At 26.5% G+C, this 14,222-nt stretch overlaps 2 protein-coding genes and 1 long non-coding RNA gene across 8 annotated transcripts; 1 reads left to right on the plus strand and 2 right to left on the minus strand.

Moving 5' to 3' along the window:
* Nucleotides 1-793: 793 nt before the first annotated feature.
* LOC149878808 (uncharacterized) lies at nucleotides 794-6,186 on the minus strand. Of its 4 annotated transcripts, none has more exons than XM_090071938.1 (6): nucleotides 6,010-6,186; nucleotides 2,555-2,615; nucleotides 2,232-2,404; nucleotides 1,910-1,974; nucleotides 1,588-1,703; nucleotides 794-1,017 (listed from the first exon to the last, which is right to left on the minus strand). In XM_090071938.1, the coding sequence occupies exons 1-6, from the start codon at nucleotides 6,016-6,018 to the stop codon at nucleotides 995-997; spliced, it is 447 nt and encodes a 148-aa protein (XP_089928064.1). In that variant the 5' UTR covers nucleotides 6,019-6,186; the 3' UTR covers nucleotides 794-994. The 4 variants fall into 4 exon arrangements, with proteins under 4 accessions (XP_089928064.1, XP_089928065.1, XP_089928067.1 ...); XM_090071939.1 differs by having other exon boundaries at nucleotides 794-1,011; nucleotides 6,010-6,185; XM_090071941.1 differs by lacking the exon at nucleotides 794-1,017 and adding an exon at nucleotides 2,883-2,973 and having other exon boundaries at nucleotides 1,350-1,703; nucleotides 6,010-6,185.
* Nucleotides 6,166-9,417, plus strand: LOC149878809 (uncharacterized). The gene is made up of 3 exons (XR_016446950.1): nucleotides 6,166-6,687; nucleotides 6,802-6,858; nucleotides 9,297-9,417. It is a non-coding gene; the product is annotated as an uncharacterized LOC149878809 (long non-coding RNA).
* On the minus strand, nucleotides 7,196-13,982 carry LOC145193521 (membrane-bound acylglycerophosphatidylinositol O-acyltransferase mboat7-like). Of its 3 annotated transcripts, none has more exons than XM_090071935.1 (6): nucleotides 13,700-13,982; nucleotides 13,174-13,300; nucleotides 10,234-10,784; nucleotides 9,863-10,009; nucleotides 9,254-9,628; nucleotides 7,196-7,786 (listed from the first exon to the last, which is right to left on the minus strand). In XM_090071935.1, exons 1-5 carry the CDS (start codon nucleotides 13,909-13,911, stop codon nucleotides 9,271-9,273), a joined length of 1,395 nt encoding a protein of 464 aa, XP_089928061.1. In that variant the 5' UTR covers nucleotides 13,912-13,982; the 3' UTR covers nucleotides 7,196-7,786; nucleotides 9,254-9,270. The 3 variants fall into 3 exon arrangements, with proteins under 3 accessions (XP_089928061.1, XP_089928062.1, XP_089928060.1); XM_090071936.1 differs by lacking the exon at nucleotides 7,196-7,786 and adding an exon at nucleotides 9,058-9,139; XM_090071934.1 differs by lacking the exon at nucleotides 7,196-7,786 and having other exon boundaries at nucleotides 9,058-9,628.
* Between the last annotated feature and the right edge of the window lie 240 nt (nucleotides 13,983-14,222).

Raw genomic sequence — 14,222 nt, forward strand, 5'->3', positions numbered from 1 at the left:
CGTTATGTTGCGACGTTTATGCAACGCTTTTTTAGTAACATTTTTTCAACGTTTAGTTGCGACATTTTTGTAACGTCTTTTAGTAACGTTTTTTCAACGTTACGCAACAACGTTTAATCAACGTGTCTTTAACAACGTTACATATCTTTGCAAAATCGATTACTTTGTCAACGTTTCCGCAACATCTTTTGCTACCGGTTTTCAACGTTGAATCAACGCTGACATGTTTGCTGGGTAAGTTGTTACTTCAGTAACAATTTTGTCAATTGTTAGAAATTTTTACTAATTTAAATTATTATTGAAATTTTTTAAATTGTAGCTTCCCAGCAAACATGTCAGCGTTGATTCAACGTTGAAAACCGGTAGCAAAAGATGTTGCGGAAACGTTGACAAAGTAATCGATTTTGCAAAGATATGTAACGTTGTTAAAGACACGTTGATTAAACGTTGTTGCGTAACGTTGAAAAAACGTTACTAAAAGACGTTACAAAAATGTCGCAACTAAACGTTGAAAAAATGTTACTAAAAAAGCGTTGCATAAACGTCGCAACATAACGTTGAAAAAACGTTATTAAAAAAGCGTTGCTTAAACGTTGTTAAAGCAGTCGATTTTGCAAGGATTTGTAACGTTGATCGTAAAACGTCGATTTAACGTTACTCTAAGACGTCAAATAAAGGTTGAAATATAACGTTGAATCAACGCTTATATATATATATATCTATCTTGAAATGGCAAATAAATATATATATCTTGAATTGGCAAATAAAACAAAATTGTTTGTTGTACTCTACACTTGCAATATTTCCAAAATCGATTTTTAATACAACAGTAATATAGAATGATAAATATAAAAAAAGCCTAAAATATACAATTCATAGATATATATAAAAATAAAAATACTTTTTTAAAGATTTATATGTGTGAGTGTCTGTATATATTTATACAATATATAAAAATACATTTTACAGGACATCGTATCGATAGGCCAGGATATCATTGAGATACAGAAACTAAACCTAAAAATAAAACTTTTATCATTAGTGGTCTGAGAGCTAATGTAAAAAAAAAATTATAATGAATTAGTATGATTATTAATAAATTTATGAAGTAAATATATATATATATATATATATATATATATATATATATATATATATATATATATATATATATATATATATATATATATATATATATATATATATAAACTTTTACTATCATCAGTTTCTCTGAAGCAATCTAATTAGCTGACTGTAGTTGCTTAAATTTGAAAAACTTGAATAAAACAATTTATAATACAATGAAAGATTAAATTTAAAAAAAGTATATCTTAGAAAAAGCACTTTACACAAGACACAAACAAAATCATATCACATATCCTAAAATGTCATTAAAAAACTCTAAACTTCCGATTACTGCTTTCTAGAAAAATTTATTGGCAAATATTTCAGAATTGATTTTACAGCTTCATAAATCCCTGCTTCAGCTGGGTATCTTTTTGAGACACTCTTTAAAATATAAAATTCAAACTTAAATGCTATTAGTAAAAATCTGCATACTTAAAAAGTTTAAACAAAACATATTACCAACTAAAACATGATACAATTTTGTCTTTGAAAAAGCAAACTTTTGTTTGGTTTTGTTCGTGGAATTGATTTGTCCCTTCATGTTTAACAAACAGCGCAACTCAATCGTTAACAGTCTAAAAAGTTAGTAATTATTTGAATCAATATTTACAATATTGTACAATGCAACATTCATGCTACAGGAAAGAAAGCATATAATGATATGCTTAAAAAAGCGTATAATTATATTTAATATAATAAATATATTTCGCAAACACTTTTTAAATAATCAAATAAAAACCATTGCCATTTTTGCTTGGAAAGGTGTAGAAAATTGACCTACTGCTGAATAACACATTTTACATTATCTTTTAAGTTAACTCCACCAATTTTCGTTATTTGCGATACCTGCTTTCAAAAAAATCTTTAATCAATGCTTAAATAATTATATAAAATAAGGCAATCTTTTATAAAATCCCTTATATTTTTAAACAAATTAAAAAACATTGAAAGTTGAAAAAACAAAAAGTATGTATAGAATGACAAATTATAATAAATAAAATTAAACTATTCTTTAATCAACTTTTCAGTTAATAAGGTAAATGAATTTACCATGACAATATAAAGAAAAAATTCAAACAAGCAATAGCAACAGGGCAACTTACCCATTTAGAAAAAATGACACTGTCATTTAACATAGTATCTAGCTTAATAAGTTGTTCTATTGAACTCAATGCATTTATTTGCAGATCTTCGCATACAACTGAAGAAACATTTTGAAGATCCTTTACCATATTTTCAATTTCTAAAAGTTGTTTAAAAACCTTTTTCTGAAATTCTAAAAAAAAAAATGCAATTTATTAAGCATGTATATACATTTTTTTTTTTAAATACATACAATTCTTTTTTTTTATTCTTTACCATATAAAAAACAAAGAAAAGACAAATCCAAAAAGAAACACAATTATTCGCAAACATAATTACTCACGTTCTTCTTCAGATTCCTCATCCCAGAGTCGTGAAGTTAAATCCTTCACATACTTCTTTATCTATTAGTAATTATTTAGTAAAATAAATATAAACCATAAATGTAAAAACTAAAATTTAGAATAAGTGTAAACAGATTACAATATATATCTAGGCAATAATAATAAAATAAACAGATTCAAAATATTACTTATCCCAAATTAGAAAGAAAAAAGTTTATTTGATATTGCACTTTACTATAATATAAAACATTAATAATAGTTTTTTTTATTCATATTTAACAATTAATATAGCAATGAATACAGTAAAAATAACCAACTATCTTATACCCAACAAGATGGAACAACTGCCTCTGTTTCAATCTTATTTTCAAAATAAACAACTTAAGCCCAAGATTGTGAAGCCATTATAATAGATTATCTAAATGGATATCTTTTTTTTTATTTACATATATATATATATATATATATATATATATATATATATATATATATATATATATATATATATATATATATATATATATATATATATATACATATATATATATATATATATATATATATATATATATATATATATATATATATATATATATATATATATATATATATATATATATAATTTATGTGTATATATACAAATAGCTGTCATGTTTTGAAAATGTTTGAGGCAGAATTTTCTTTTAATGGTTTACTACTCCAACAACTAATTTAAAAATGTCCAAAGTTTGCTACTGACTAAGCTGAAATTCATTTTGTATAGATATTTATATACATTTATGTGAAATTTTAAAAAAAGCATGAATATATAATACAGACATACAAACACACAATGAGTCTTTAAGGTGGTAGTATGGTCAAAATTCTAAAATCGTTTATTTCAACCAAAAAATATTGATTTTTTCAGATAATATTAAAAAACTGCATAACACATTTAAAAAAAAAATCAAAATTTCACATTTGGACCCATTTTTTGGGTCCCAAGACCTAAAAAAGTCAAAAAGCGCTGCGATAAATATTGAGACAATGGTAGATGCTACAAAACTCAAACTTTTACTGTTTACTTATAATATATCAAAGAACTCATGGAAGCAAAATTATAAAGTTAGCTTAAAGAACCAAGGAGATACAGCATATACAACTAATGGGTCAAAAATTACCCCAAAACAGCCCCCTTTTGGAGCCCATAACTCTGCAAAAAAGTAATGTTAAAAAAATATACTGCTTCAGTGAGTTCATCATATATGTTATTATAACTGTACAAAATTTTAAAGCATCATAACAAGTAGTTCTCAAGTTATTTATCGCACCGTGCTAAAAAATCCCATTCTGAGAAATCAGCAATTTAATACAATTAACATTAAAAAAACAAATTAAAATATCAAATAAGCTCTCATTTTATTTCTAAAGATTTTTAATCAATCCCCAATGTATTAGCAGTAGCAAACTAAGTTTTTCATGAGTTTTATTTAATTTTTTAAGTTCCTTATAGAATTTGATATCCTTGTTAAGAAAAATAGAAAAATTTTGAATTAAAAAAAAGTATTTTTAAAACCAAAACTTTGATTACCAAATTCAACTTTTTAAATTAAATAGCTATATCAACTGGGAGATTGAAATAAAATAAAACTCTAAAAACTTTAAGAACCATAAGCTATTCCTTCTCTTTCTTCATCTTGATCACTATAACTTTTTCAAAAACTTTTTTCTATAACTATAACTTTTTCGTTTTGTCCTAATTTGTTTCCGACATTCCTTTACTTCATCAGTAGATTTTTATGCTATATTTATAATTTTTTGACCTCTTTGATTGCAAAGTGTACTACAGTTTTTACCAGGATTAATACCAAGCTCTAAATAAACATTTAGCATACCAGCTAATCCTTCATTGAAATTTCTTGTATCGACTACAATAACAGTTACTATACCATTTAAAGAGTTTTGTCCTCGTTTCTGCCATTTATCACAAGAAACAGTAATATCTGAAATTTCAATATCATCTCTTTTTTTAAATTCAGGAGCTGCATTGATTATCGATTGTGTTGCAATATATTTGTATGACAGCTATATTTTATTTTAAACATCATTAAATATGGCTTTTGAAGTGGAGGTGGTAAGTTTAAAAAACCATATAGCTTTTCTAATGCACTGTTCTTTTCCAATTTCAGGCATTGCAATTACTGAATGTAGATTTATATCAAAAAATTTTTCAGAAATTTTACTTGAAACTTTTTTACTGGTATAGAACTTTGTACTCAATAAACACTCAATGCAACTCAACAGCAACAAAGAACTTAAACCATTTTTATTTTTATGATCTATATTCATGTTGATAGACTTGCTCTCATAGTCAAGTCATGTTCCAACTAAGGTAAGAATTTATACAATATTATCAAGATCAACTAAAACATAGCTAGACTCATTATTACATTAAGGCTGTGGACTAGCTTCATTATTGGCAATAACATTGCTGGTTGGTGTTGTAAAGTTAGGTTAAATGTTTAAAGCATTTCTCTCAATTTATGGCAATACTTTACTCACAAAAGTATCTTCATTTTGGGAAAAAATTAGTAAACTTGATTTTCTAGAAGTTCTTTTTCTTTTTTTAAACACTCTGGAGGCACCAATTTTTCTTCTCCTCAAAACATCAGTTTTCACATTGAACAATTAGAAATAATATATCTATTTTAATCTAAATTAAATAATTTAAAAAATAATAATAAATGATTATACTCTATATTCAACATCAATAACTGAAACAGATACCATTTGCTTTTAAGTCACTTTACAAACATGACAAAAATAAAGTGATATCAGCATATATAAATGCTGGTTTTGTAATTATTAAGGCAAAAAAGAAGCCAAATATTACTTAGTATTTTCTAAAAACTTACAATAGAAAATACTTGCTTAAGGCAGTTCAATAAGAATCAATAGATGATGTTTACCTTGTTGCTATGCCGTTGCTAAGGAGCAATACTTCATAGTACTTTTTTTAAAATGAAAAATAGAAGGGTTTATATAAATTATATTGGAAAATAAATAATTCTATCATTTTCAGCATGAATGAAAGTTCCAAGAAAAGTTATTTTCAAAAAATGAAAAAATTTGATATTTTTGACCATACTACCACCTTAAAGTTTAGTCTGTTAACAGACTAAATTTAGTCTGACTTATTATAATTTATAAGCTTTGATATTACTTTGTACATCTGAGCATTGTTAAAATAAAGTACTATTTATAACTAAGAAATAACTTTTTTTAAAAAGTTGAGCATTTTGTTAAAATGGTCAACTTAAAATAAAATAAAAATATAGACAAAAATAACCTGAATAAATAGAATTTACCCTGAGATTTATGTATATTATTTACACTTTGATATAAAATCTAAAAGTTTTAAATTAGTCGCATTAAAAATAGGTTATAAAATATAACTTTAAAATATTTTTTATACCATCTGCATGCATTCTATTAAGTTTTGCTTGCCTTTCCATTACGGCAAATTATTTTTGTAATGGCTACATCAATGAGACAAAAATTGTCAATGTGCTACTTCCTCAACGTTGCAAAAGCAACGTTTTATTAACGTTGGCAAAAAAATTTTTTTCAACGTTTTTTAATTACCACATTTTCAACGTTGGTATATGTAATGTTGAATAAACGTTGTTTTATAAATAGCTTAAATACGTTGAAAAAGCAGCTAACGTGTAACGTTGATAAACCTTAAACTTTGCGACGTTTTTACTGTGATTATTTGCGTACTTTTATTCCACGTTGAATAAACGCGATTTTTTGAGAAGATAATATACGTTGAAATTTAAACGCTTTTTCAACGTTGAAAATGTAACGTTTAAAAAGCGGTTTATTTTTAACGTTGATTATGCATAAATTTTGAAACGTTTTTAAAGTGGCTTTTTGCGTAAAGTGATTCCACGTTGAATAAACGTTTTATTTTGAGAAGCTAAATTACGTTACAATTTCAACGCTTATTCAACGTTTCAATTTACCGCGATTTAGTATACAAAAACGGACATTGATTCAACGTTGAAAAGACGTTGTTTTTGTCACTGTAACGCTTTTTCTACGCTGCGACCGGTTTTCAACGTTGATTCAACGCTGACATGTTTGCTGAGTATGTAAAATATTTTTCTATTGTTAATTAATAATACGTTTTCTACTTAATATTGTTAATAATACGTTATAATACAGTTTTTTTCACGAATAAGCATCGGCGTTTGATTTTTAGGTTTTTAAACGAATAATAAATGAATAAAGTACGAATTTCTACATCAATCTTTTAAAGGTAAAATCAAATTTCCTGAAGTTTATCAATATTGAAACCTTTAAGAACTTAAAACAGGTTTTTTGTATGACATGTTTATGTGGATACGAAAAATTGTTAATCAAAACTTGCTTTAATGGAATTAAGCATGTTAGACGGGGATTAAACTAAGTTAGAACAGAAAAATAAAAAGCTATTAAGTGATTGTTTGGTGATGAAAAAGTTTACAGACAAAAATAAGTACTTCAGTTATTGATTGGTAAATTAAAAAAAAAAAAAAGAATTAAAAAAGATTAAATGTTCGGTGTAAAAAGTAATTTAATCAAGAAAACTCCCAGGAGAATTAATAAGTCAAATAAAAGGATAGAATTAAATTTCTTGCAATACAATCACAATTTTTTTTTGTAATACAATCACACTTAAAAATAAAATCTGTAATAGTTAGATTGAGTTTGTTACTACAAGTGTTAATGATTAAACCTCTCCATACATCTGAGGCGGAGATTCATTCTCCATCATATCCACAAGGCGGAGATTTTTATTCTGAAAAATTGTTTCTACGGAAACTTAAATAGTTGAGGAGATTCATTCGAAAACAAGCTGACCATCTAATATTTGAAAGATATTCTTAAGTGAGCTAATTAGTTTTTAAATAGGTAATACCAAGCATATTTGGCAGGATTTTAAAACCAATTATTGATAATTCTAAAGACAACGGAACTATTTTAGTAAGAGTACGGACTGGTCACATTTCTTGATATAAAAAAATGGCATTCCCGTAGGCTTGTATAATGTTACAATAAATAAAAATCAACCGAGCCCACTCATTTTACAATTTTTGTGTAAATCAGCCATGGCCATCTGATAAATTTTTCAAACAGTTTTGCAAATTTTGCTCCCATGCCAACTGATCAGTTTGGATCCACCTTTCATCAAACGTTTACCAGCTCTGGAAAAATAGCAGTATTGACAAGTGGTGAAAAATATTGATTTTTTCAGATAATATTAAAAAACTGCATAACACATTTAAAAAAAAAATCAAAATTTCACATTTGGACCCATTTTTTGGGTCCCAAGACCTAAAAAAGTCAAAAAGCGCTGCGATAAATATTGAGACAATGGTAGATGCTACAAAACTCAAACTTTTACTGTTTACTTATAATATATCAAAGAACTCATGGAAGCAAAATTATAAAGTTAGCTTAAAGAACCAAGGAGATACAGCATATACAACTAATGGGTCAAAAATTACCCCAAAACAGCCCCCTTTTGGAGCCCATAACTCTGCAAAAAAGTAATGTTAAAAAAATATACTGCTTCAGTGAGTTCATCATATATGTTATTATAACTGTACAAAATTTTAAAGCATCATAACAAGTAGTTCTCAAGTTATTTATCGCACCGTGCTAAAAAATCCCATTCTGAGAAATCAGCAATTTAATACAATTAACATTAAAAAAACAAATTAAAATATCAAATAAGCTCTCATTTTATTTCTAAAGATTTTTAATCAATCCCCAATGTATTAGCAGTAGCAAACTAAGTTTTTCATGAGTTTTATTTAATTTTTTAAGTTCCTTATAGAATTTGATATCCTTGTTAAGAAAAATAGAAAAATTTTGAATTAAAAAAAAGTATTTTTAAAACCAAAACTTTGATTACCAAATTCAACTTTTTAAATTAAATAGCTATATCAACTGGGAGATTGAAATAAAATAAAACTCTAAAAACTTTAAGAACCATAAGCTATTCCTTCTCTTTCTTCATCTTGATCACTATAACTTTTTCAAAAAAGTTATAGTGGAAAGTTAGAGTGGAAAGATTACCTCGGATAACAAGTTTGAAACAGAGAGCATTACAATTTTTGAATATTTTAATGAATAATTTTCATGAATATTTTTTAAGAGTTTGGGAAGCAGCAATAAATGGATTATAAATGGAGATGCACAACAAGATTGAGATGCATTGAGACGCATTTATATATATAAAATTTTTTTTTTCTAATTTCGCAATATCTTTTTTTTTAAATAGTCAACAATATTAATAATTATAATAATTATATTACTAATTATAACAATAATTAAAATTAGTTATTTTTAGTTATACTATTCTCTAACAATATTTATTCCTTATTGGCTGTTCTGAAGTATATATTTTAGAATTAAATATATTGGAAATAAAATTTCTTAAAAATTATTGCATATAAATATAACCATCATAAAACCATCTTAAAATATTTTTCTTAAATTTACAAAATGTTGGTTAAAAAATTTATAAAAAAAAATTTTCGAAGAGTTCATTTCTGAAAAACAAAAAGATTACCAAATGGTAACAAAATACTATCAATATTTCCCACAACCTAAAAACATAATTCTTACTTCAAAAAAGTAAACTAAGTAAAATCTATCATTAATACCTAAAAATATCTATTCATTAATCTTTCTTTGTTGTCTTTTCAGCGAGAAATTCTCTTTTCTTTGGTATAAACACTGGCAGAATAATGAATAGCAAAATGAAGACATGTCCTATGAAGTATATTCTCTTCCACACTTTCCAGATCGATTCTATTTTTAACAACATGAATGCAACTCCTAAGTACTCAAACGATCTGTATAGACAAAACCAAGTTATCCAGTCCCAATAATATTTTTGAGAGTCGGTCAAATATGGCTTGATTGAGTTTGACATACGGGTTTCAGCAACAACAACAAATGTAACAGATAAAAAGGTTAAGTAATACCCTGGGTATACGCCATGCCAAAAAGCACTAACAAATAGCAGCAGAAACATTCTAAAAAAAAAAAAAATTTGCAACTTGTTTTCAATAAAAACAATTCTATTTTATTTACAATAATTTATAAAGCGATTTTTTTGAGGTATTAATTAAAATTAATAATGTAATTACTATTATTTTTATTTCATAAGTATATTTCATAATATTTTATTTCATAATAAATTATTCAATAGTATTTACACCAGTCACATATTGATATTTATTTTGTAGTACCAAGATTTCAAATAACACCTTATTTGTGATGATTTAATGGAGAGCTTTTGATAAACATAGTTGGCCATCCACCATTGGACAGTCATATTCCAAACTTTCATTGCAGCCCTCATTGTAGGTGCAAACTCCACATCATAAATACAAATATTGTGTATAGTTTCAAAACTAAAAAAAAACATTCAAAAATAAAAAAATTGAATGAAAAAAAAAAGATTAGGACACACATTTTATCGCTTTACAATAAAAAATAATTTAACAATAATAAAAAACACCAATAAAAAAAAAAAAAAAAAACATAAAAAAAAAACATCACCTTCAAAAATTATTCTCATTTCATACTTACAAACAGTAAACTGTAAATTTTATTAACTTAAAAAAAGTTTTAAAACCTGTGAGTATCTCCATTGTGTTCCTTTGCAGATTTTTCTTCATCAAACTCTACTTGTAGACAGGTAGGACCCAGACCTGGTTTTGCTTTACACTCATATGGATATGCTCCCAACCCACTTGTTATGCACATACTTTCAGCTAATAGCCAACCAATGTAAAACCTCCAGCGGAACCATGTAAAAATTGGCACTAGCGTCCATATAATATGCAGCATACCCCAATCATGGTTTAAACACTCATTACTTTCTAGGTAACTCAGAGGATAATATTCTACAAGAATTAAATAAGGCAAAATAAAAAAAAAAATCTGTTTCAAGTTTTTTACTGCTGGCCAAACAGTAGAAATTTTTGAACCATCTTGGTATAACATATCTTGGAAGGTTTTAAATGTGTAAAAGGGGCCTGTCATTAACCCAATATAGCAGAGCCCATAAACAAACATATCAAACAATGAAACTTTAATCTTTTTTTGACTTTCATCTTGAGTGATGCTTTCTTCTGTTTTGATTTTGGTCATATAATCATAATATTCAAATGAATAACTAACCATCTAAAAGGAAATTATAACATAATTATGCTTTTTAAAAGTATATCTGGCTATTTGAGGCAAACAAAAAACAAAAAACAGGGGGTATTTAGGTAAAAAAATATAACATCTTGAGGGGTCAGGATGTTCTTTGGGCTGATTTCTAATGCAGAGAATTTTATTTCTTAATGAATAAGAAAACCAAGAAACCAAATTAAACATATTTTTCAATGAAAATTTTTTTATTTTGTAAGAATTATATAAAAACTTATCTACTATTTTATTCTGTGTAATGTTTAATCACATGGCTTGGAAATGGGTATGGTGATTTTTATAGCTTTATGGAGGGTGGTAAAGAATGCGATCCTGTTTTTTGCCCCAAAATGCATAGGGGCTAAAAAAAAGTACCCTATGATTTAAATTGTTTTTTTTTTAAATTGTAAATGTAACTTGTTCTAATTGAAGATATTCATTTGTACTATCAACAGAAAGTTCAAGGCAGGTTATGATTTTATCCTTTTAAGATATAAATATATTGAAATTGTTTCTTTTCTTGGCTTAAATGAGTGTCTTTATGTTTTTGTTCTTTATTCTAATATACCAGTAATTTTTTAGACCATTTTAGCATATTTCAATAAATAACAGGAACCTGTTAGATTATGTTCGAATTATCTTGTTTATTTATAAAATAAACATGTGAACGTGATTATTAAACTAGAAGATCATAGTTAGTTGAAATATATATTTCTTTGATAAAATAGTATTGTTAGTGTCTTTACTTGAAATACAATAAATAATCCTTCTAAGAATCATTTTGTGTTAAGGAAAATTTTTTTAAAAATTCATTTTTTCTAATTAAAATTTTGTGTTGGCAAAAATAATGGTTAAAAAAAAAAAAAAAAAAAAAAAAGTAGTTAAGCATGGCTTAAAGAGAAAGAATTCTTGTTTACGACAAAGAGGGTTATTCACAAGTCCAAATTTCAAAAAAATGAAAATTTCAAGATGTTGTGTACAAATGACATTTTAACAACACAAAGAACTGGTACCAATGCAAGTAAAAAATGTACTTGAAGACCTAAAAAAACAAGTAAACTACAATAGAGAAATAAAGAAAACTTACATATCAAATAAAAGATAAACTGCCGAAAAAATCAAGTCTGTGTACAATCAGTTTAATAATGTTAAGATTAACACTTCTGCTGTCAGGATCGACTGAAGAAATTTGGTTGCATGGGTTTGAATATGCTTATAAACCATTATTAAGACCAGTTAATAAGACAAAAAGGCTAAAAGTCATGAATATTAGTCATTTGAACAATGAAAAAGGTCATTTGGACATATGAATCCAAATTCGAAGTTTTTGGTTTAAAAATATGAAGTTTTCATGTAAAGATATGCAGGAGAAATTAATTCAGAAGAATATTTACTACCAACTGTAAAATATTAGGGCAGATCTGTCACTGTATGGGGATGTTCTGATGCAGAAAATGTTGGGAAACCTACACAGAAATGAAGGAATAATGACCAAAAGAAATTTATAAAGACATTTTGGAACATCAACTACTGCTGTCTGGTGAGAGATTTTTGAATCAGTATGTTTTCATGCATTATAATGATGTGAAACATACTAGCAAAATCTGCAAAATTTATTTAGAAGTTCTTCAAAGCCAGCAAATACTAAAAATAATGGAATGGCTACCACAATCAGCAGATCTTAATCCGATAGAGTTACTATAGGAAGAACTTGGCAGGAATATGCAAGAGGAGCAGTCATCTTCTATAAAAAACCTTTGCCATATATTGCAATTGAAATGGAATGCAATACAAGCTGAAAAATTGTGTAAATTGATCAAACTCATACCATATGAAAAGTAGAAAGTAAACGAGTACAATGTAATTGACATTTACTCACTAGATATACCTCAAAATTTATGTGTAAAACAGCATTTGATTGCAACAGCAGCAAATGCATTGTGTAAAATAAAAAGAGTCTGTACAGTGTTAAAAATGAAAAGCCCTTCAAAGCCAGAGCAAAATACATTATTGCTATGCATACTGCTGTTTCTAATGATAAAGGACACTCAGATAAGTTTTCATGTTATATGAGTGTCCTGTGATGAATTAGAGAGAATCTCTTTTCTAACAACAGGTCAAAGTTTATCATGACAAGGAGTATTTTTTTGGGGGTAAAAAAATCACTATACTGCCTATTTTGTAGGAAATCAGGAGCCAAAGCTAATATACCTCAAAGTATGGTCTATTACATGATATTGTTGCTCGATAATTGTTATTTTAAATTAACATCAATGTTTTTTAAACCTCTGATTGGCTATAATTAACAATGAAAAAACTAAAATTTAATTAAAAGGTAAAATAATTAAAACAATACGATAAAGGCTAAATAAATATTTACACGCAATGTGACAAGCAGCTGAACAGCATTAGATTGACCATATGAATTTGAAGAATCAAGATATAACCATATTCGAAAAAAAAACAAATATCCAAAGGTAAACAAAAATGATGCAATTCGACAATACCTAAATAAAATTGTATAATATGATGTAGCTTAATGTTGAGTTTCAAGATTAACTGGATTTACCAATCAATGGTAATTATTTTTGAAAACCTAGAAAAGCACAGTAAAAGTAAAAAATAATATAAACAAAATAAAAAAAAATCTTTACACATGCATATAATGAATATAAATAAAAAAAATGTAAACAATAAGAAAATTAGATTTATGTAATGAATAAATTTAAAGCTTTTCAGATTGAGCCAAAAAAATCAGGTGCTCATGTTAATCATAACTGTTTTCTTTTTTATGACAGTCAGCCGTAAGTTGATAAAATTTTTATGACAGTCAGCCCAAAGTGGATAAGGATTTTATAAAATAAAGTTAGAAAAGGTTTAACAAAAGTAAAAAAATCTGTACCTACCTAAACCCCAATTGATTTAGAATAAGATAGTTTCCAAAAATGGTGACAACAGAATGCCAACTGTTTTTACCAACAAGAAGTAGCAAGATAAACAGACCAGCTCCAAGACACATAAGCTTCTTTTTGAGGGCGCTTCCTGTTAACTTTACAAGATGTCCAAAAGGAATACATAGAAGTAAAAGAGTCAAATAGATTACATCGATCCAAGACATTATTTATTTCCCAGTGTAAACTTGACCTTTTTTTGGTAACTTAAAGAACATTTAAACAAAATGAAATGAAAAACAGAAAAAAAACAAAAAACTAACAAGAAATAAATGAAAGGAGATTTTTTAAAATTATATACAAGTATGTAGCATTTTTTTAAATACGAATGACAATCTTTGAATACCAGGAACTTTAAATATGGTAGCAAGTATTATTGGCATAAGTATTTGAATTGTTTAATTAAGATTATGCCAAGCTGTTAAGTTATAAAATTGTCTGTTTAATACCAATCTGAAAAGAAGAAAGTCTTCTTTGC

The sequence above is a fragment of the Hydra viridissima genome, unplaced genomic scaffold (genome assembly GCF_058129835.1).
Source record: "Hydra viridissima isolate aposymbiotic clone 2 unplaced genomic scaffold, HvirCarnegie_v1 scaffold_14, whole genome shotgun sequence".
NCBI lineage: Eukaryota > Metazoa > Cnidaria > Hydrozoa > Anthoathecata > Hydridae > Hydra > Hydra viridissima.